The sequence below is a fragment of the Neophocaena asiaeorientalis genome, unplaced genomic scaffold (assembly GCF_003031525.2).
Source record: "Neophocaena asiaeorientalis asiaeorientalis breed wild unplaced genomic scaffold, Neophocaena_asiaeorientalis_V1.1 scaffold138, whole genome shotgun sequence".
NCBI classification, from domain to species: Eukaryota; Metazoa; Chordata; class Mammalia; order Artiodactyla; family Phocoenidae; genus Neophocaena; species Neophocaena asiaeorientalis.
Genome location: NW_020172632.1, coordinates 214,554 through 238,407, shown reverse-complemented (window position 1 = coordinate 238,407; position 23,854 = coordinate 214,554). Strand labels below are relative to the sequence as shown.

Genomic DNA, 23,854 nt, shown 5'->3' with positions numbered 1-23,854 from the left:
TGTTTTTTTTTATTTTTATTTTTTTTGCGGTACGCGGGGCTCTCACTGCTGTGGTCCCTCCCGCCGTGGAGCACAGGCTCCGGACGCCAGCGGCCATGGCTCACGGGCCCAGCCGCTCCTCCGGCATGTGGGATCTTCCCTCACCGGGGCACGAACCCGGGTCCCCTGCATCGGCAGGCGGACTCCCAACCACTGCGCCACCAGGGAAGCCCCAGAGTTTATTTTTAAGAACAGTTTTACACTAACAGGAAAATTGAGAATATAGTAGAGTCTCCTCATACCACCCCCCACCGCCACCCAGTTTCCCCTATTATTAACATCTTATATTTAGTATGGTACATTGTTACAATTAACTATCCAATATTGGTCACTATTATTAAGATCCATAGTTTATTTACATTCTCTTAGTTTTTAACCCAGTCTTATTTTTCTGTTCCATGATAGCCCATTACATTTAGTTATCTCTTTAGGCTCCTCTTAGCTAGTTTCTCAGACTCTCCTTGTTTTGATAACCTTTACAGTTTTGAGAAGTACAATTCAGATACTTAATAGGATTCCCCACTGTTGGAATTTGTCTGATGTTTTTCTCAGGATAAGTCTGGATTTATAGATTATTGGAAGGAAGACCACAGAGGTAAAGTGCTATTTTCATCATAGCATATCAAGTATACATACTATTGGCCTTGATCACCTGGCTGAAATACTGATGGTGAGGTTTCTCCACTGTAAAGTTACTCTTTTCCCCACTCCTTTACATACTGTACACCTTGGAAAGATGTCAATATGCCCAGCCTACACCTAAGGAGTAGAGAGTTGTGTGTTATGCTTGCCTCTTCCTTTTTGTCTAATTCATATCATCTTACATTTCTCTTTCAGATATTTTAAAGTAGTTCTTAAAAGAAAACATAAATCATGAGGGGCCCACACAAAGTTTTTTTCTTTTACATCCTAAATTCACTCTGTAATCAAATTCTGTTGACTTTACCTTCAAAATATACACAGAATCCAGCAACCTCTCACCACCTCCATTGCGGTTCAAGCCATCAATCTCTCCCTTACATTATTGCAGCAACCTTCTGACTGGTCTCCTTGCTTCTGCCTTTGCTCCCTGCAGTTTATTCTCTATGTGGCAACCATAGTAATGCTTTTAAAACCTAAAATCAGATCTTGTCATTCTCCTATTTAAAATCTTCCATTGGCTTCCAGTCTAACTGAAGAGTGCAGGTAAGTCCTTATAATGCCTTATTTGATCTATCAACACCTCCTCCCTCTTCAGCTGTTGATATTCTTCTAACCCACTTTGCTCGGCACATACTGGCCTCCTGCTCTTCCTTGAAGATGCCAGGAAACTCTCACCCCAGGGCCTTTGCACTTAATGTAAAGCATGGCAGCCATCAAAGTGTGCCACCTGTATCTCTCTCTAGAAAGAACTTGACAATTAGCTGCGCAGAGTACACTTAGCCTCTTGTTATGGTCTTCTGGATCTGCCTTAATTTTGTGCTTGCTCTTTATGGGAAGCTCCAGGCAATGACTGAGCACAGCAAGGGTTCTAGTCATTTCTGCCTAATGTGGGACTCCTCCAATGGGCAATATTTGCTCCAGAGTTCCCCACTGGGTCAGCCAACTTTGTCAGACGTGCATCACTGGCTAAGGCTCTTCCTGTTCTCACACCAGAGCTGAAGAACTCACCAGCATTTCTCTTAAAATGTGTGCCCTAGATTCTAGGAATTTTTCCGGGAAAGCAGAGAATGACACTCTATGGAGCATGTATTTCTTGGCTCGTTTGATACATTTTTCAGGATGGTGTTTTCACTCTGTCAAAAGGGTGGATGCATATTCAGAACAAGACAGCCTACAAATGCAGCACAGACTTCAAGACACTCCCACGTTGCTCAAGAAACTAACAAAAGTCTAGAGAAACGTAAGTGACATTTGACATTTCGAATCTGGACTCTGCAATAACTAGCTGTGTGATCCCTTGTTGAATAGGGATAGTAATACCTACGTTGACTGTTAGGACAGTCAAATACGATAAAGGAGAAGGCTCAATTACCAACGATACTTGTGGAGATAACTATAAATCATCACACTAATACTAATACCATATGGTATATATATAATAACAATACTATATATAATACCAATACCATACATCATACATAATACCAGTTTTCGTTGTGGAGATAAGTATAAATGGCTTATAAATTTGTCACGTTCTTTTCTGCTCAAACAGGAAGGAACTAAAATTTTTTTATGTTATTGAGAGGAAAGGACGATTCTTAGGAAAGAAACTGGAAGAAATCTAACTTCCCCTCTCTTTTTGTCCAATCAAGGGATTTGGTACGCTTCTAGTCGCCGAGCGAGGACCAGGGCAACGAGCACTTCCGGTTTCCTCTGCCATCTCATCCGCCAGGCTGGGCTTTTCACTGCGCGTGCGCAAAGCCCGCCCCACCCCGGAACTTAACCGTTGACGAAATTGAAGTGTTTAAATCCTCCGGAATCTAATCCTGGATCGCGGGTGGCGCCCTCCTTTCTCCACGGAAGCTTGGGATTGGTCGGCATGGGACCGGTGCGGGGCGCTGGTTGGCTGGAGCGCCAGGGTGTCGCGGCGACCGTGCGTGACGCCTTCGGCACCGCCCTTGCTCCCTGACGGGTTGGGCTTCTGACCAGTCAGCAGGCGCGGCGCGGACTTCGGTTTCGCGAGCTTCTGTTTGCCGCCTTGGTTCCCGCGACCTCAACGTCCCAGAGGCGGGGCGGAGTCGGCGGAGGCGCTCTTTGGGGCCGACCTCTGTTCCGGCCCAACAAACAAACCTCGACTCGGCGGAGGTTGAGGTGAGTGGGGATATGTGCTTCGGTTCCCCTGAGGAGCAGCAGCAGGACAGGAGGAAGGAGGGTGGGCAACACTCAGGGCCCAGTGGTGGGTTCAGGCCTCCAGGAGCCTGGACTAATGAAGTGAAGGGAAGCTAGTAGGAGAAACAAGCGGACCATGAATTCCTTGGGAATCGTTTGTACGTAGGTGTGTGAACGTGGTTTGTAATCGATAACGTGCCGTTTAAAGTTTTTACTGTGAAAATTTCTTGACTAAAGCCCTGTGTGCTCGGACAGCTACATAGTAAGGAATCAGTTAACGTTTGAAGTTCGTGGTCTACTGGAAGTAATGTATAAACAACAAAGCGTGAAAATGCTGTGTATGTGAACACAGGCGGTAGTAACACCACCATGGTGCCTAGGAAATGGTTTCACAGAGGAGTTGACATTCGGATTGGATTGTGAAGGATGCTGGGGGTTTACCAGAACTTTCCAAATAAAGGGGACAGCCTGTATGCAAAGATACTCGCGAACTGCAAGTAGTTCACTTTGATTGTGTTGGAGGAGTGAATAGGGGTTAAGTTTGGAATAATAGGATGGGGCCAGATTTTGAAGGTCCTTTATTCTGTACATAAAGAAGAGCCATCAACTCTTCAAGCAGAATAACTTGATCAGATTTATATAGAAATAACCCTTCTAGCAGCACTGTGGGGACATTTCAGTAAATCTGGTGAGAGCTGATGAAGTCAGGAACTCAGGTAGCAGAGATGGAAAGACAGAATTTACATCGGGGAAGAGGGAGGAAGGAAGAGGTAAGGATGACTTGATGCTTTCTATTATCCAGGGAGAATATGTTTTGCTAGGTATATGTGTTATGTTTCACTAGCTTTAATTGCTTGTGTGTTACTGTCAGAATAAACTGTCTCGTGTGTTTTTTTACAATGAGAAGTAGGTCAACATTATCTTTTTACCCTAATGCATAAAGGAAGAGCAGACAAATACGGAGTTTTAAGACTCTTTTGTTTAATGAAGAAAAACGGCACTTTATTACTTCCTAGAGTTACAACTATCAATCTGAATATTGTTATCCATGACAACCAAGTAGCATAGAAGGACTTTAGAGTTTAAAACATGCATTGCCTGGAAGCTGTGTGACGTCCAGATACCTCTAAGAGGGACTTTTTTTATCAACCTTACAAGGGCACTTTCAATAGGATTTTGTTCTTGTAAATATTTCCAACTTCTGACTTTAACTAAAAAATTCTTCTAAATGACTTCTGCACCAGCATGAATAACTCTCTCCTTCCTTATCTTGCTTTAAACAATTCATTTTTGCTAGAATTGAAGTAGAATGTACAGGGCCTAAAGATTAACTCTAAGATTTAATAAAAAGACATAGCAAATAATGAACTGTAAAGAAAGGACTTTGAGGTTTGTATTTTGCTTAGATAATATCTAGATTTAGATATCCAGTGAGCAATTAGAAATATGGGCTTGAAACTCAAAAGAGAGGCAGAAGCCGAAAGTTTGGTATATACAGATAGGTGTGGAAACAATTGAGAGTGGATGAGATTACCCAGAGAAGGTATGTGGAGCCAAAGAAACACCACTGACTTGGCACTGATACAAGTTAGTTTGTGGGTATGCAGCATTTGCCTCCCATCTCCACAAGACTGAAGATTCATTGACTTTATTATAGACCTAATAAACATCTGGCCCAAATTGTTCCTATTTGCTTCTTTGTGGTTTTCTGAATATTACGAGGCTTTTGGTCAAAATCTCATGCCCAAAATACGACTGCCCTACCCAGCTCACTAAATTCATACACGGATCTTGGGGCAGAATCTGTACTTTCTTTAATGAATAGATATATTGGTGGGTTTTGCTGCCTAGAATAAATATTAACATTAATTATACTGAATACTGTAAAGTATGAAAATGATCAGAATCCACAGGCACTTTATCTTATTAATTATGGATGAAGACACTTCACTTAAGTAACCTGACTTTGTCTGTTATTTTCTTGATATGTGGTTAAATCATGTTTCCTTTTGTTTTTCGTTTTTGTCACTCATTAGTAATATTCTTTTTACTTCTTTAGGATCCTGAGCATGTGAAATTGAGTCAATCATTCACCAACTATCATGGAGCCTACGTATCCTCTCACAGGGACCCAGATGAATACCAGGTATAGAAATATTTTTACAAAATGTTTTCTTTCACAGCTGCTCATATAACTTGGGTTGGAATAGAAGGGAAAAAATAATCTTTAGAACCAGGAAAATCTGGGTCCATATCCCAGCTCTACCCCTTATTAGGTGGATGACCGTGTTCAAGTTATTTAACTTCTCTAAGCCTCAGTTTCCTCATCTGTAAATTGGGAACAGTAATCTCTAACAGAAGATAATTGTGAAGGGTTAAATAAGATTACTAAACTAAAGGATCTGAGACATAGTAGGCACTCAGTAAATATTAGTCTTATTTCCTCCTTCCCTTATTTTAGTTTCACAGAGGGTCTTTTTATTGATGAAATAGTACCTGAACTTTTGAGGCTAAAGATCACATACATATTTATTTACATCCTAGACAAATGGGAAAGTGGTTGAGTTCCTTCTTCTAAACCCTAATTCCTTGATGGGAAAAATTTCACATTGGATGTATCAAGTTTCCTACATGTCCCTAAGCCTTTGCCCACTCAAGTGGTGTAGGAAGGAGGAGCTTGCCAGCTGTCTCCTGATTTTCTCAATTTGTCATTACTGTGAGGACCAGGCAAATTGGCTTGTGTTATTTGGCTCTTTGGATCATTTATTCTTTTCTCCCCCAGAGAAGAACAATTAATGCTGACGTGTGAATTTTTTTCTTCTAAACTAGAATTGCATCCATGAGTTACCTTTATTTTCTGTATTATTTTTCTTTGTGCCAGATGTTCTTGATGAAGACAATGGGAAGCACGACCCAAAGAGGCTCTCATATTCCTTTTGCTTAATTTTGGCCCTTCTGTTCTGTCCTGTTGCTACCTCTTATTCTTTGAAAATTTGTCAACCTCTGTTCTTCTCTTTAATTTTATTATTGGGTCAAATCCATTCCTTACATTCTAGGGAAGTTAATATACTCGTGTGATTTAAACTGATTATGCCTGGTATATTCAACTCTAGTTTTTTAATTCATTTATTGAACTCTGGTTTTCAGTAATCTGTGGGCTTTAGGGCAGCAGTTTTGAATTATTTTTGGTTACAGACCCCTTTGAATATCTGATAGCCATGAATCTCATTCCCTATAAGGAAAAATACTTTTATACATACATGCAACATTTTGCACCCAATTTCAGGGCATTTGTGTCTCTCTTGTCTCTGAAGTCTACCTGTATACCTTAGATTAAGAAAAAGACTAATAATGGCATTTATTAAAATCTTGCTGTGCCAGGTTTTGTGCTAAGCACTTTGCATACATTGTTTTTATTTAATCCTCACAACAAACCCATGAGGAGTAGGTACTATTATTATCCCCCTCTTTTTTTTTTTAAATGAGGAAACTAGCATAGAGAGATGAACCAACCCAAAGTTATATAGTTGGTAAATGGTATAGCCAATATTTAAACCTGAAATGATTTCTACTCTGTACTGCAAGGAAGTAAACCTGAAGTAGTGTAGGTTGGGCTTTAAAGGTACAATGGACTACTTAGAGCAAAAAGAAATAGCTAACATTGAGCACTTAAAATAAGCCAGGAATTTTTCTAGGCATTTTACATATATTGACTCATATTCAGTATAGCTCTACCAGGAGATACTGATGTTATTCTGTTTAACAGCTGAGGAAACTGAGGCACGGAGACATTAAATAACTTGATCAAGGTCACACAGCCAGCAAATTCTGAAGCCAGGTTTCAGACCTAAGCAGCTGATTTCCAGGCTTTGCTTTTAACCCTTATATCATACCGCCTCTCACCAATTGGTAAATAATAAATATATTAGATATAGAGGCATAGATAACTTGACAGTTGGTCACTTACTACCTTTGTGACCTTGAATACATTTCTTAATTTCAGACTGTGTCCTCATTTCAAAAAAGGGAGATTAAAAATCCTTATAGATATGAGCTCAAATCAGACAAAGATTTGAAAGCAAATAGCTAAGAATGTGGTGGATAAAGCACTACATCATTCAGTTTCTACTAGTATAAGCTTTGAAATCAGCCACACTTAGATTCAAATTCCAGCTCTGCTACTTAGTTGCTGTATCAAGTTATAAAAGCTACAGTTTGTTATCTATAAAGTGGACAATAAAGTGTTTTTGGAACAGTTTTAGTGAGAAATATTGTATATGTAAAGTGGCCAGTAGGATGCCTGGTACATAGTAGGTGATCAGTAAATGGGCTAATATATGTATATTTTTTACTGCAATTGACTTCTTTTTTAAAAAAAAAAAAAAAATTTATTTATTTATTTATTTGGCTGTGCTGAGTCTTAGTTGCGGCACGCGGGATCCTCCGCTGCAGTGCACGGGCTTCTCTCTAGTTGTGGCCCGAGTGCTCATTAGTTGAGGGCATGGGAGCTTAGTTGCCCCGAGGCATGGGGGATCTTAGTTCCCCAACCCAGAGATCGAACCTGCATCCCCTGCATCGGAAGGCGGATTCTTAACCACTGGACCATTAGGAAAGTCCCTGGGGCTAATATTTTAGTTGAGAAGTTTTATCAGATGAAACATGAAAGTAAGATCTAGAACAAGATATTCTTAGTGCATGATATGATAAATATTTTTTCAGTTCAACTATTTCATAATCTACTACCATGCAAATGCACTTTTGTAGGTAGCTCACTGTCAGAGCTTTCTTGCTTTAATTACATGTGATTAAAAACTCTGTGTTGATATCCTATATGATTTAACATTGAAACCTTGCTTTACATTGCTTGCGTGATCTTTGTGGAGGGATTATTAATGATGTCCTTTTGATGCTTCACTAATTAAATTTATGTGTGGGACTTCCCTGTCCATCCAGTGGTTGAGACTCTACGCTTACACTGCAGGGGGCACAGGTTCGATCCCTGGTGCCTGATGCCACGTGGCACTGCCAAAAAAAACCCCAAAAAACACAGAACAATAACATAAAAAACTCATGTGATAGGGCCCAAGATACCAAATTTGAAAACCCTGAAAAGTTTTTGTGCTTTTCATGATTTTTTAAGTGTTATCTAGAAATCAGTTCAGAAGGATGGATATTAATTTTAAATTTAAATGTAAATACATGGTTTATATTCATTTTTCAGTTACTTAAAGAAGATTATATAGAATTGATATTCCCGGTTCTTTTTAAAAAGACTCGCGTGTATGTAAATATATATATGGATAGGATAAAAAGGACAGAAAGTCATACCTAAATTTTGAGTGCTTATTCTCTTGATAGTAGAGTTACAAGTGATTTTTCTTTCCTTTTTACTTTTTAAAAATATTCTTCAAGTCTTCTAAAATTACAAAAGTAATCTGAAAACCCTATCATTTACAGTTAAACTGTTTCTTGTAAAATTTCTACTGTTTTTCATTGTGCTTTGATTTAAAAAAAAATTTTTTTTTAAGGTTTTCTTCAAGCAGGATGGTGCCTTTCTATTTTCCTCCATCAAAATGTGCGCTTTGGAACCCAATGCCAATTGGAGATTATATCTACTTACATCTCAATTACCACAGGTATAAAATGTTTCTCTTTCCAAATCAAACCAGGTTAAACAGGAGTCCAAAGAATATGTAAGGCAATGATTACAGTGACCCAATTTTTTTTTTTTAACTTTTCTATTCAGGAGCTCCCCTCATACAAAGTATTCTTTCTGCTGCTTCTTAAATCTGTTCCTTGTGCTTTTGAGAAGTAATCTTAATTTCACAGTTAAAATATTCTGCAAATCTAAAGTTCTAAGTATTATAGGTATTCAAAAGAGACAAAATATAATAAAAACTGAGTTTTTCGTCATGTTTCCACATGGTGTCTTTGAAGAACACTGAGAAGATTGATTTTGAGTTGAATAGACCATATTAGAAGGAACATAAAATATTTTGGTTATGGCCAGGATTGTGAAAGAAAGACATAGAAGCTTAGTCTTCAAGTAATAGAAAATAGAGATCCACTGAGATTTTATATTTAAGAAAGTTACTTGCTAAAAGCAGAGTTCTAAGAAGGATGGATCATAGTGGGGAGACCCTAGAGTCAGCCTAATGCAAGATGGTTTTCTGTAATCCAAGGAACATAGATTTATTCTGTAGTGGTTTAAGGTGGTGTAACTGGAGTCAGACTTCCTGGAGGGTCAAATCCTGATTTTACCCTTTCTTATTTAAGTGACCTCAGTAAAGTAGCCAAGGATCAGTTTCCTTATTTATAAAATGGGGATATGACACCTGTTTCATAGTACTTTTGTAAGGATTAAATGAGACAGGCTGTAAAGCAGCAGTTGGCACAGTGCCTGGACATAGGAGGTAGTCAATAAAGGCTAGCTCTTATAAGGGTTTAGAGCAGTGTAGCAGTGTTGAGACCAAGAGGAAAGAATGAAACAAGGTGTTTTGAAGAAATGTATAGCATTTGATGATCAACTGAATAGAGGAACTAAAGGAAAATTACAAGTCAAAAAGTATTTAAGGGCCTCCCTCATGGTGCAGTGGTTAAGAATCCACCTACCAATGCAGGGGACACAGGCTCAAGCCCTGGTACAGGAAGATCCCACATGCCACGGAGCAACTACGCCCATGCGCCACAACTACTGAGCCTGCGCTCTAGAGCCTGTGAGCCACAACTACTGAGACTTCGTGCCACAACTACTGAGCCTGTATGCCTAGAGCCCGTGCTCCACAACAAGAGAAGCCACCGCAACGAGAAGCCCGTGCTCCTCAACGAAGAGTAGCCCCCACTCACCACAGCTAGAGGCAAGCCTGCGCGCAGCAACAAAGACCCAATACAGCCAAAAATAAATTAAAAAAAAAAAAAGTATTTAAATTCTCAGAGAAGGGTGGTATCATTGACAAAAACAGAGAGTGTCTTGTGGAAGTTTAAATATTTGTCAGACTTGTTCATTTTCTACATGTCTGTTAACCTATATTTTCTATTGCCATCTTTCTCTACTTCATTTTGAGTAATTTCTTCTGCTCTTCAGCTCTTCTAATTTTATCTTTAGCTGTGCTTAGTTGCCATCTAATGTGTTCATTTAGGTTTTTTTTTTCCCCTGGGGTAGTTTAGAACATATACCTTAATTTGATTTTAAAAAAATATTTGGTTGGGTTTATTTTTATTTTTGGGTGTGTTGGGTCTTCGTTTCTGTGTGAGGGCTTACTCTACTTGCGGCGAGCGGGGGCCACTCTTCATCGCGGTGCGTGGGCCTCTCACTGTCACAGCATCTCTTGTTGTGGAGCACAGGCTCCAGACACGCAGGCTCAGTAGTTGTGGCTCACGGGCCCAGCTGCTCCGTGGCATGTGGGATCTTCCCAGACCAGGGCTTGAACCTGTGTCCCCTGCATTGGCAGGCAGATTCTCAACCACTGTGCCACCAGGGAAGCCCTCATTTAGGTTTTTAAATGTGGGAGTATGCTATATATGTGAAAGATTATTTATAATATATACACACAGTTTATAGAATAATAAATTTGTCTGGTCTTTTTTCATAGTATCTTGTTCCTTAGTCATATTTTAGAGTCCTTTTTTGTATTTCTTTAAACATGTGAATTGTATTTATATCCTGTATTCAGTAATGCTAGTATCTGAAGTCCATAGATCATATGTAAACAAATGGATGGGACTATTTCAATCAAACTTTGTTTACAAAAACAGGAGGCCTCATAGGTTCTTGATCCTAAAATTCATAAAATTAAGAATTTTATGAATGCCTGGAGAACAACTATAACTTCAGTGTCTGCTTATTGCAATTCTGCTTTCCAGGTAGCCCTCCTTACCCGCTGCCTTTGACCCTAGGATTTCCCAACAGTGATCTTTCTGTACATTTTAAAAGATGTGTATTATATCTTAGGCAACATTTCATGGCAGGAAGGTTTTTTAAGCTGTCAGATCCACCACATTCGTAAAAGACATTTGTTATTTTTCAGAAATCCAAAGCTTGTGGTAACTGAAAAGACCATCCGACTTGCTTGTCGTCATGCTAAGCAGAATAAAGAAAACTTGCCATGCTTTTTACTTGGTTCTCTCACAGTAGATGAAGGTAATATACTTTGAAAAATTATTTTTATGAGTATAATAGATTTTATGTTTACTGTTTCAGTCAATTACTGTAATGTACTTTGGCTAATTTTCTTTACTGTATACCAATGTTATGAAGATGAGTAAAAGTTGACACTACTCATCATAGACTTTACAGTTTGGTCAGGTGGATAAATATATATGTAACTCATTTTTTTCTAATTAAAGTTTAATGTACTTTAATGTATGAACAAAATACTTTCCTGTAATCTAGGCTTGCTTGGTTAATTTCACATTTCATAATTGGCGTGCTATATAATAACTGCTATTTTTGTTCTTCAGATGAAGAAAGTGTGACATTGACAATAGATCGTTTTGATCCTGGTCGAGAGGTACCTGAATGCTTAGAAAGAACCCCTACTGCTTCTCTTCCTGGGGACTTTGTGATCCCTTGCACAATTCACACTCAAGGACTTTGTTCGAGAGAAATAATAGTGCACAATGCAGATGACTTCAATTCAGCTTTTAAGGTGAGATTTGTTGATATGTGATTATTCCTTATCCAACACAAGAATCAAACTATGTGTACTGTGTTATATTTTAATAAACCCATATTTAATAGGTATTCATTTAATTTCTCACTAAATGATGTTGACCTAAAATGCAATGAGATATGGTTTCTGAGGACAGAAATCCTAGGTAGGTAATATGGGTAGCATTCCAGAAGAGGAAGCAACATGACCAAGATAGCAAAGTGCAACATGTGCTCAGGGTAACATTGAGGGTGGAGATTTTTGCTGGATTTGTGGGCAGTCAGACTTGAATATTAGTTTGTTTAGATCATAGAGAGCCTTGTCTGCCAGGCTACGGAATTTGAACTTTATCTAATGGGCCATGTTTTTTATTGAAAATTTCTGAAAAGAGGAAATACTGTTAAATCAGGGATGGTTAATATGATAGGGAGGGCTGACTGAAGTCAGAATAGTTAGGCCATTGCAGTAGTCAGGTGTGTATTAGAGGGGGGTGTATTAGCCTATAGCAGAGTGGTGGCAGTGAGACCAGAAAGGGCACAGTCTGCATGAGCAACTACAGAGGAAGAACTAACTTGACAATTTGGAGTAATAGAAAAGAATCGGAGAGGAATGGACCTTAGATTCTCTGAGACTGAGTCAAAGTTAATTTATGTCCATTTTTACCCACGTAATAAATATTTATTGAAAGCGACATTCTCCAGTAAGAGTTTAAAATGCTGCTGGGACATATAGGTTGGAAATATATGATGGAGCTTGGTATATAAATCTTTTTTGCTTTAACATAATGATTCATGTAACCTTTTGGTCACATGGAAGAAATAAGAGAATTGAAATGTTGCAAATCAGAAATTGTTTAATTTTATTAATATAAGATATATGAAACAAAACCTTCAGAGATAAGGACAAATTTCAAAGCTTTAAAATAATTGTATAATATTGATTCCTTAGGCTCTGCAGCATCATGTGTGTAGCAAAGATTCCTTGGATTGTGGTAAACTGCTTTCCCTAAGAGCTCATATCACTTCCAGGGAGAGTTTGGACACTGTGGATTTTGACTTGGATTGGGCAGCAGTAACTCTAGCAAATACCTTTAAATGCACACCTGTGAAGCCCATCCCCATTATTCCAACAGCTCTGGCAAGAAACTTGAGCAGTAATCTGAATATTTCTCAAGTTCAAGGTACCTATAAATATGGGTAAGTAAAAGACCTATTCATCCAAAATTTTAAATATTTGTCACATTAGTATATTTTCATGTTATTCACATAATATGAAATAATTGTTTGGTCAGTTTACATGCCTGAGATCTGTGGCAGCTAGATAAATAACCAAGGAAGGTGAAAAAATTGTTAATTTTTGCTGAATATAGTTTTCTGATAATGAGCCTAATGGAGGCTGGAGAATTATCTATAATATGCAGGGGTTTTAAAATAATTAATTAATTTATTTATTTATTGGCTGTGTTGGGTCTTCATTGCTGTGCACGGGCTTTCTCTAGTTGCGGTGAGCGGGGGCTACTCTTTGTTGCGGTACACGGGCTTCTCATTGTCGTGGCTTCTCGTTGCGGAGCACAGGCTCCAGGCACGCAGGCTTCAGTAGTTGTGGCTCGCAGGCCCTAGAGCTCAGGCTCAGTAGTGTGGTGCACGGGCTTAGTTGCTCCGCGGCATGTGGGATCTTCCTGGGCCAGAGCTCGAACCCGTGTCCCTTGCATTGGTGGGCAGATTCTCAGCCACTGCACCACCAGGGAAGTCCTATAATATGCAGTTTTAATTGTGAATAATGAGCACTGCAGATAAAGGAGATTATTAAATTATAATGTATGATACTCCTGCTTACCAAATTGTCAACCACTTGAGGGTGGAGTTTCCTCACATAGCTGAAGCAGCATCCTCTCTAGCTTCCTATTAACACTCTTAGTTTCTTAGGAAATGTAAGCCAAATTGCTTGCTTTCTGATCCTCAGCAGGGCTGCTTCCCTGAATCCTCATCCACTTTCTTTATCCATTGTCTACTGAGCTAAGTCAGACAATGTAAGCACCAACTGCTTTAAAGTCTAAGCAGTTCACTTCTGGCTTCCTTTCCCACTGACTCCACCCTAGTTCCTGTTAGGTCTCTAGAGCTCAAAATGTTTGGCAAAGTAAACTCAACTTCAAGTCTTGTCTACCAAATATGCCTCTTCAAAAGAGGATAAGAAAAAGGATTTTCTTTTCAGAGTGTCCCTGGAACAGCAAGAAAGTTCCCACATGCTGATCACAGCACCTTTCTGGTTGGGGTGGCACAAAAGAAAAAGTGTTGCTATATTCCAAAATCATGGAATGGTCAAAGGTGATAGTGATTAAAAAGTGTTTGAATTAAATTGAACATTTAATTCTCTTGGAGTAATAAAATACTTCTCAATTGGTACATAGAAATTTGTGTTAAAATTAACCAAAAAATTAATTTATTTTCCTTAGTACCTGAGTCCATCTAGTGAAGCATGAATTTACCTTTCTTTGAATTATTCCTTTGTGACCCCTCGGCATGCCAGTAGTAACCCAGGATGTTCAGTATTCTATCTAATCACCTATTCCTCTTGCCCCTTTCTACTTAGAATTATTTATGACGTTTGCCTTTTTCTTTGACCACATTCAATTGTTTACCCTAATATTTATTAGGATCCATTGAGGAATAGTATTGTGTTATACACTGGCATTAAATATATAAAAAACCGTACTTACTGTCCACTAAGTATATTATCATGTAAACACGATGTGGATAAACGTAATAGGGTTTTATATATAGTGCAGGGAAAGCAGGAAGGTGTGTCCAAATTGCCTGGGAAAATCATGGAAAGCCTAAGCTGGTTTATCAGGTTGTCAAGGCAGAAGAGCTCTCAAAGCAGGTGTAAGGGTCATTGTTGATACATGAATCTCGTGCCAACTCAGGCTTAATCATATTGTCACATGGCTTGATAAATTCATCATCTTTGTGTTTTAGGGTTATTATAGCAATAAAACGTATCCTCAGTGATACTATTAAGACTTTATATCACAAATGGCATTGTTTTTACTTTTGTGTTTTAAAGCCATAACAGTAAACTCTTGACAGTTGTACTGTACTTATCAAATTCTTAAAACTTATTGTCAGTAATAAGTATATTATATTAACAAAGTATAAATGTAGTATAATGTCCTTTTAGGGAAAAGTGAGCTTTGGGGTTCTATCATGATGGTTGCAAAATTCTTTGATAGCGGTTGGAGGAATATAGTACATGGAAGATTGAATATCCCTCACCTAATTCAGCCTTCTTCAGTGAGAAGTCACATCTGTTGCAATCTTGTCAAGTCACCTGCATGCTTGAATACTTCCAGCAACAGGAAATTCATTTCTCCCAGGGAAACCTATTTGGTTCTGCACTTGTTAGCCTTGATTTTAATACTTTTGATTTAAAATTTGATACTTTTTAGAGCAAACTTTTTCAAAAGGTATGTAATCTTCAATGACCATTTTAATACATAGAAATTTTAAGATATTAAATCTCTTCCATGTCATCCTCATAATTAGTAGAATATTTTTCTACACTTTGAACTGTTTTCTTTGTGTGCATGTGTATGTAAAAGAAATTATTCATTTGAGTCCTCTCCTCTGCCTAAAATATACTTCTTCAGCACTCAGATTATCTCTTTTAGGTAAAAGTGCATATTTCCAATTGTTTTTACATGAATGTCTTCTGTTTAGATATCTTACCATGGATGAGACACGCAAATTGTTACTTTTGCTGGAATCTGATCCCAAGATTTTTTCTCTCCCATTAGTGGGAATGTAAGTATTGCATTACTTATGAAAACCTTTTCAGCCATATATGTATTCAAATGTATATTATAAGCATGTGAATCATTTGTACTATGAATATGTCATTAATATTTGGATCACCTTATAAAACCATAAATGCTAATGATGCTTAAGCTTTCTTATTTTAACAGCTGAATCAGTTAAAACAAGATTTTTGTCCAATCTTAGGAAGAATTCCAGTATATAAAACAAAACTGAATTCTTCTGGTTGAAGTTGAAGCCTTAGAGCCCTGTTTCTTTAACCTTATTCACTACCCCTGTCCTTAAGGCATCTTGAAGAACTCAGGACTCAGGATAACACTGTTTAAAATTCACTGCCAGGCAATTTTGCAGAAATTCTCTTTAGTGTTTATGGCGATCTCTTTTCGAGTTGGTGGTTAATGACATTTAGATAGATTATTCAGTCAGAAATTTATACTAATTCAGTATTTAATGAGTGCTTACCCTATAAATAGTATTATGTTTCATACTGTGTTGGGATTTAAAGCTCCTCAAGGAATTAATAATTAAAGGTGAGGCGATAAAATATTCAAATATTCCCACATAGAAAGATAAATAATAAGAAAGTATATGATTTACTATGAAATAAACAATTTAGACAGTGAGCACTATAACTGTTTGCAAGAGAGATGATAGGGGACATTTTCTTAGAGAAGGCAAACTTGAGCTGGACCTTTAAGTGTATAGATAATAGAAGAGAGAATTGACTGGGAAGGGAACCCATATGTGGGAATGGTATGTGCAGACAAAAAATGAGAGTACAGAAATGTTCTGTGGACCATGAAATCTCCTTACAGTCCTTTTGCTCTGGTCCTGGTAGTGGCTGTGTGTTATTGCTGCTAAGTGAATATCGATTAAGAGTTTTCTGAGACTTCCCTGGCGGTCCAGTGAGTAAGACCCCGTGCTCCCAATGCAGGGGACGGGGTTCAATCCCTGGTCGGGAAGCTAGATTCTGCATGCATGCCACAACTAAGAGTTTGCATGCTGCAACTAAGAGCCAGTGCAGCCAAAATAAATGAATAAATACTTAAGAAAATAATAAAAAAAAATTTTTTTAAAGGGTTTTCTGTTTTTCAGCTTACCTGTATAATTATAGACTTAAATCCTCTCAATAACTCTATGGTTTTAGGCTGCTAACTTCTTTCTCCCCTAATTCAGCCTATTCTTTCTAGTGCAGGCTAATTGATTCTAATTGATCTCTGCTTTCACCTCCATTGTTAACCATTTTCTTTCCCACAGTTTTACCATCATTTCAGTGGAAGAGGACAAAGTAGTGCTCTGTCTCTGAATCTGTCTATGGTTATATGTATGTCTATAGTCTCCCTCTTAATTATCAGCATGGTTTAATGTTCATAGATTTCTTATTTATGAGCCCTTTAATCTGTTCCTGATGAATGCCAAGAATTTCTGCCACATTACCTTGAGAAGAGCATAATCTAAAGGATGTTAAGTACTAATTTATAAAATGACTATAGTTTTTAATTTCTATTTTTTGTTTTAGCTGGCTGTCTGGAATTATACATATCTATAGTCCTCAGGTGTGGGCTTGCTGCTTGCGATACATGTTCAGTTCTTCTATTCAAGAAAGGTAAGTGATATTTTTTTCTGTAGGGTTTTATTTTGATCTTTACCTCCATTCATGTTTTACTGGTGTTATTTAAAGTTCATGCAATGCCTTAACCTTTTATAATACTTAGAAACCAGAAGAACAGGCACACTAAGGAAGTCAAACATTATATTAAATGGGAATAAAACCAGACAAAAAAGGTGACATTGTGCTATACTTGGAAATGTGAAGGAATTTACTTGCCTAATGACAGTACTGTAACACAAAAGACATACTTTTTATGAGTGGGAAAAAAACCCTAGGGATCATCTACTCTAGCATTCTATTTTATAAAAAAGATTAATTTTCATGGAAGTGACTGAAAATGAGTTTGAATTTGTTTCAAGTGTTTTATTGTTACCCTGTGCTGCTGATAGTACCTTAACAAACACTTGGGATGAAGTTTAATGTTCTTGGAACTAAAGCACAAGCATTGGAACTAATAGGGAAACTTTATTTCTAACCTCAACTCCTCATTTAATTTTGTTATTTTGTACATGTTGCCATTATTTGCCTCTTACTTTCTTCATCTATTAAATGAAAATTCGAGTCTGTTTCTGTCTGCTTTGGTGGCTATAATACACTTTTTTAAAAAAACTTTAATGAAAAGGCAGTATAAGTACATGGCAATAAATCAGATATATATAAAGATACATAATAAAAATGTCTCTTCCATCACATTTCCCCAGATCCTATCCCCAGAGACAATCACTGTTAAAGGAGTATCTTGTGCTTCCTTCTTGAAATACCAATGCATAGACAAATAACACGCTTCCCTGGTCTGTAAAAGTTAAATCACAAATGGGATCAAACCGTTCTACCTTTCTCTGTTGCTTTTTTCTTTATATCATTATACCTTGGAAATCATTACTAAATCTTGGCACATACAGATTTAATACACATATTTTACAACTGAATAGTAAATAATATATACTATATTTTAAAAACTACTTTTGCTTGCGGACAACTTTGTGTATACATCTTTGTGTGTATATACTAGTATATTTGTGGAATAAATTCCTAAAAGTGGTTTTTCTGGGTCAAATAGTATATCACTTTAAATTTTGGTAGATATTGCCAATTTGTGCTTCAAAGACTATCAGTTTGTAATCTTTCCAACAGTGTTTGAGAGTGCCTGTTTTCTCCATCCCCTCACTAACACTATGGAACAAGTATTTGTTGAGCACCTACTATGTACCAAGCACTATTCATGATATTGGCAATAAACAGTAAACAAAATAAAGACCCTGCAGAGATAGGCAGTAAACAGAAAAAATAAGTAAAATAAATAGTATTTTACAAGGTGATGAGTGCTGTGGAGAAATAAGCAGGGGAGGTGGATGTTGTGTCTATGGTAGTGGCAGGTAGGGTTGCAGTTTTAAATAGGGCAGTCAGGCAGCCAAAGACTTGAGATGGGGGAGTAAGCCATGTGGCTGTCTGGGGCAGTATCACAGGATGATGGGTACAAAGCTGTGGGTGAAAGATCACCTTGCATCTTCAAGGAACAGCAAGGAAGTAGCGTGGCTGGAGAGGAGTGAGGGAAGGGAAAAACAACAAGACCTTAGAGAAGTAACTGGAAGGCCATTATTAGACTTTTTTTAAAAAATTTTTGTCTGCGTTGGGTCTTTGTTGGGGCGTGGGCTTCCTCTAGTTGCGGGGAGCCGGGGCTACTCTTCATTGTGGTGCGCAGGCTTCTCATTGCAGTGGCTTCTCTTATTGCAGAGCATGGGCTCTAGGTGCGCAGGGTTCAGTAGTTGTGGCGTGTGAGCTCAGTAATTGTGGCTCGCAGGCTCTAGAGTGCAGGCTTAGTAATTGTGGCGCACAGGCTTAGTTGCTCCATGGCATGTGGGATCTCCCTGGACCAGGGATCGAACCCTTGCCCCCTGCACTGGCAGGCAGATCCTTAACCACTGCGCCATCAGGGATGCCCCCATTATTAGACTTTTGATCTTTGCAAATCTGATGTTTTATAATCTCATCTTCTGGGAACCTCCTAATCATGTCTCTTGCCATTATTCTGTTGGGTTGTGTATCTTTTTCACATTGCTTTGTAAAAGCTCTCTTTTTCTTTTTCACTCTCTGTATATATACATTTATATAATATGTAAAGTATATATTTCTTAAAATATGTGTTATATGCTGCAAGTATTTTATATATGTGTATATAAATATGTTATAAAAATGTGCGTGTGTACATACATATATGTATTTGTATTGGTATAGATATGTGGCAAAAATTTATTTCCCCCAGATTGTCATTTCATTTCACTTTGGTTAATATTTTTTCCCAGACTTTTTTTTTCTTTTAATTATATGTTCAATACATTCTAAGCCAATATCCCACTGTGTTTGTGTGAATACGTGTGTATTAATTTATTTATTTATTTTTGCTGTGTTGGGTCTTCGTTTCTGTGTGAGTGCTTTCTCTAGTTGTGGCAAGCGGCGGCCACTCTTCATTGCGGTGCACGGGCCTCTCACTATCGCGGCCTCTCCCATTGCGGAGCACAGGGCTCCAGACACGCAGGCTCAGTAGTTGTGGCTCACGGGCCCAGTTGCTCCACGGCATGTGGGACCTTCCCAGACCAGGGCTCAAACCCGTGTCCCCTGCATTAGCAGGCAGACTCTCAACTGCTGCGCCACCAGGGAAGCCCCCAGACTTTTTTTAAAGTCCTATTTATCCATCTTTTTTTTTTCTATTTTGCTTAGAAAGGATTTTTATTGAAATGAAAATCTCTTGTTTTTTCTCCAGAAGCTACAGTTCTACTTTTTACATTTTATTTTAATTATATAATATAGTTTTATTTGCAATAAAAGAGAAATTAAATATTCATTTTAACGTATTAGTAATATTAAGTTTTATTATCAGTGACTGGTCTTGCTTTAATTATTTATTGATAGTAAATGCTTGGTGAAGTTAGTTTTGAAGCTCTCTCTGTTAAAATGAAGGTTAGGGAATTTCTTTGATACCTGGACTCTTTAATTACTGCCGGTCTTTAACCAGGGGGGTATCAGCACTGCTTGGCATAGCTTAGGTTAGTACTTTACAGCATTCTGATCAGTGGTCTTGTCTGACCCTAGAGAGAGGAATTGAGCAGAATAGGCATTCTGCCTCCTAAACCCTCACTGCTTTGTTTTGTTAATAGTGTAATATATCCCCAAATTATCTTTCATTCAACATTTTACAAAGTAGAGACAACTACTAAAAGTTTTTTTTTTTTTTTGGGTTCACGGGCCTCTCACTGTTGTGGCCTCTCCCGTTGCGGAGCATAGGCTCCGGACGTGCAGACTCAGCGGCCATGGCTCACGGGCCTAGCCGCTCCACGGCATGTGGGATCTTCCCGGACCGGGGCACGAACCCGTGTCCCCTGCATCGGCAGGCGGACTCTCAACCACTGCGCCACCAGGGAAGCCCTAAAAGCATTTTTAAATAGTGAGTTTTGGTGTGTATTTTAAGGACTCTTGATTACTTTACAGATATTTGTTGAGTCATGTAGTGAATAATAAAATGAATGTTCATTTTATCAGTGCTTATAGTAGTGAACTATTGTGAATAATTTAAATATCCACTTTTAAAAGTCTAGGTGAATCAATAATAGCACATCTATAAATTGTAATACTGGATAGTCACTAAAAAAGAATAGGGAGGTCTAAGGTATAATATAGAACAGTGACATGGAAAGAAATCCAAGATTGTCAAATAATAAATAGAAAATGCAATTAAGGAAACAATCCCATTTACCATTGCAACAAAAAGAATAAAATACCTAGGAATAAACCTACCTAAGGAGGTAAAAAACCTGTACTCAGAAAACTGTAAGATGCTGATGAAAGAAATCAAAGTTGAAACAGATGGAGAGATATATACCATGTTCTTGGACTGGAAGAATCAATATTGTGAAGATGGCTATACTACCCACAGCAATCTACAGATTCAGTACAATCCCTATCAAATTACCAATGGCATTTTTCACAGAATTAGAACAAAAAATTGTACAGTTGGTATGGAAACAAAAGACCCCGGATAGCCAAGGCAATCTTGAGAAAGAAAAACAGCTGGAGAAATCAGGCTCCCTGACTTCAGACTATACATCAAAGCTACAGTAATCAAGACAGTATGGTACTGGCACAAAAACAGAAATATAGATCAATGGCACAGGATAGAAAGCCCAGAGATAAACCCATGCACCTGTGGTCACCTAATCTGTGACAAAGAAGGCAAGAATATATAATGGAGAAAAGACTGTCTTTTCAATACGTTGTGCTGGGAAAACTGAACAGCTACATGTAAAGGAATGAAATTAGAACACTTCCTAAAACCATATACAAAAACAAACTCAAAATGGATTAAAGACCTAAGTGTAAGGACGGACACTATTAAACTGTTAGAGGAAAAAACATAAGCAGAACACTCCTTGACATAAATCACAGCAAGATCTTTTTTGACCCATCTGCTAGAGTGATAAAAATAAAAAGAAAAATAAATGGGACCTAATGAAACTTTAAAGTTTTTACACAGCAAAGGAAACCATAAACAATATGAAAAGACAACCCTCAGAATGGGAGAAAATATTTGCAAATGAAGCAACTGACAAGGGATTAATCTCCAAAATATACAAACAGCTCATGCAGCTCAATAACAAAAAAAACCCAAACAATCAGAAAATGGGCAGAAGACCTAAATAGACATCTCTCCAAAGAAGACATACAGTTGGCCAAGAGGCACATGAAAAGATGCTCAACATCACTAATTATTAGAGAAATGCAAATCACAACTACCATGAGGTATCACCTCACACCAGTCAGAATGGCCATCATCAAAAAATCTACAACAATAAATGCTGGAGACGGTGTGGAGAAAAGGGAACCCTCCTACACTATTGGTGGGAATGTAAATTGGTAGAGCCACTATGGAGAACAGTATGGAGGTTCCTTAAAAAACTAAAAATAGAACTACCATATGACCCAGCAATCCCATTCCTGGGCATATACCTGAAGAAAGTCATAATTCAAAAAGATACATACACCCCAGTGTTCATTGCAGCAGTATTTACAATAGCCAGGACATGGAAGCAACCTAAATGTCCATCGACAGATGAATGGATAAAGAAGATGTGGTACATATATACAATGGACTATTACTCAGCGATAAAAAGGAACGAAATAGTGCCATGTGCAGAGATGTGGAGGGACCTAGAACCTGTCATACAGAGTGAAGTAAGTCAGAAAAAGAAAAACAAATATTGTATAATATCGCTTATATGTGGAATCTAGAAAAATGGTACAGATGAACTTATTCGCAAAGCAGAAATAGAGACACAGTTGTAGAGAACAAACTTAAAGATACCAAGGGGGGAAGGAGAGGATGGGATGAATTGGGAGATTGGGATCAACATGTATACACTACTATGTATAAAATAGATAACTAATGAGAACCTACTGTAGAGCACAGGGAATTCTACTCAGTGCTTTGTGGTGACCTAAATGGGTAGGAAATCTAAAAAAAGGGGATATATGTATACGTATAACTGATTCACTCTGCTGTACAGCAGAAACTAACACAACATTGTAAAGCAACTATACTCCAATAAAAAATAATTAAAAAAAAAACTATATCACAGACCTATTGAATATGTGGTTTAGAAATACACTAGTAATCATGTTGTGTGCTTTTAATTAAATGTTATTTCTCTTTTCCCTCAAAAAAATAAAAAGGAACAAATGCAAATAGTGTGTATAGTACCTTGTTTTTGTTAAATTGTATAAAATGTTTGCATATGCCTAGGGGAAAATTCTGGAAGTAAATACTGTAAACTGGAGAGTGGAATGGGATGTTTTCATTTTCTATTTTATACATTCCTGTTTTTGTTTAAAGTATTTACAAGGAATATGTATTCTATAATAAATGTATTTTAAAAATTAAAAATTAGTAACATTAAAAAGTAAGCATAGGGAATTCCCTGGTGGTCCAGTGGTTAGGCTCCACACTTCCATTAAAGGGAGCATGGGTTCGATCCCTGGTCAGGGAAAAAGTAAGCATAAATTTGCCCCTCAGTTTTCTTCCAAAAATTGGACTGTTTAGTTAGTCTATTAACTAGGTTGAGGGACTCACATAGAATTCTTTGAGTGTATTCTTGTTATTCTCAGTAAATTTTAATTAAATGGCATTTTTTTATCCAGGGTTTTTTCAGAATCTGGAAATTTCATTATAGTTCTCTATTCTGTGACACATAAGGATCCTGAGTTTTATGAATGCCTCCCTTGTGATGGCAGGTTACCTGACCTTCGATTCCAGCTACTAACTAGTAAGGAAACATTACATCTTTTCAAAGTAAGTGATTTGATTTCCTAGCACACTTATGACTATTCAGGGTTGTACTCAAATTATTAGGCTTTATTTATAATCAATCTTACTAAATATTAACTTTATTCATTTATGATTAATTTTGTTTTGTAAATTTTAGGCCATACCTCCAGAACCAAATTCTAATGCAGGATCAAACGTTATCTACAGAGTAACTTTCCCATGTTTTCCTAAAACCTTTGAAGACTATATCAAGAATTTAATGTATATGTTGTATCATTTTATGATATTGAGAGTTAATTTGTGATCTTAGTGTTTTCTTTGTCCTGATTGTTAATTTTTAAATGTATGGGTATAACAAATGGTTTCTCTTACTTAAAAGTCAGTGTCTATAATATATAACCCTAGGAATCAGAATAGATTAATATGACTGGCAAAAATATTCGTTTGGGTTTTTCTGTAAGATCTTATGGAAAAACCTGAAAGAACTTTTTGGCCAACCCAATACATTTAGGTGATGGTCGCAGAAAAAGTAGATCTTTGAAACCGTAAATGTCATTATGTAAAAATATTCTAAGGCCACAAATGAACAATAATTCTGCTTTTTTTTTTTTAC

At 37.6% G+C, this 23,854-nt stretch overlaps 1 protein-coding gene across 1 annotated transcript in view; it reads left to right on the top strand.

Moving 5' to 3' along the window:
• The first annotated feature begins 2,705 nt into the window (after positions 1–2,705).
• Positions 2,706–23,854, top strand: part of STIL (STIL centriolar assembly protein) — a 54,050-nt gene continuing 32,901 nt past the window's right edge. The window contains exons 1-9 of the mRNA XM_024739221.1: positions 2,706–2,832; positions 4,910–4,996; positions 8,379–8,486; positions 10,860–10,990; positions 11,311–11,498; positions 12,450–12,697; positions 15,218–15,301; positions 16,833–16,919; positions 23,115–23,265. Of these exons, the coding sequence (XP_024594989.1) occupies positions 4,953–4,996; positions 8,379–8,486; positions 10,860–10,990; positions 11,311–11,498; positions 12,450–12,697; positions 15,218–15,301; positions 16,833–16,919; positions 23,115–23,265 (1,041 nt within the window). The 5' untranslated portion in view covers positions 2,706–2,832; positions 4,910–4,952. The remainder of the gene's footprint in view (positions 2,833–4,909; positions 4,997–8,378; positions 8,487–10,859; positions 10,991–11,310; positions 11,499–12,449; positions 12,698–15,217; positions 15,302–16,832; positions 16,920–23,114; positions 23,266–23,854) is intronic.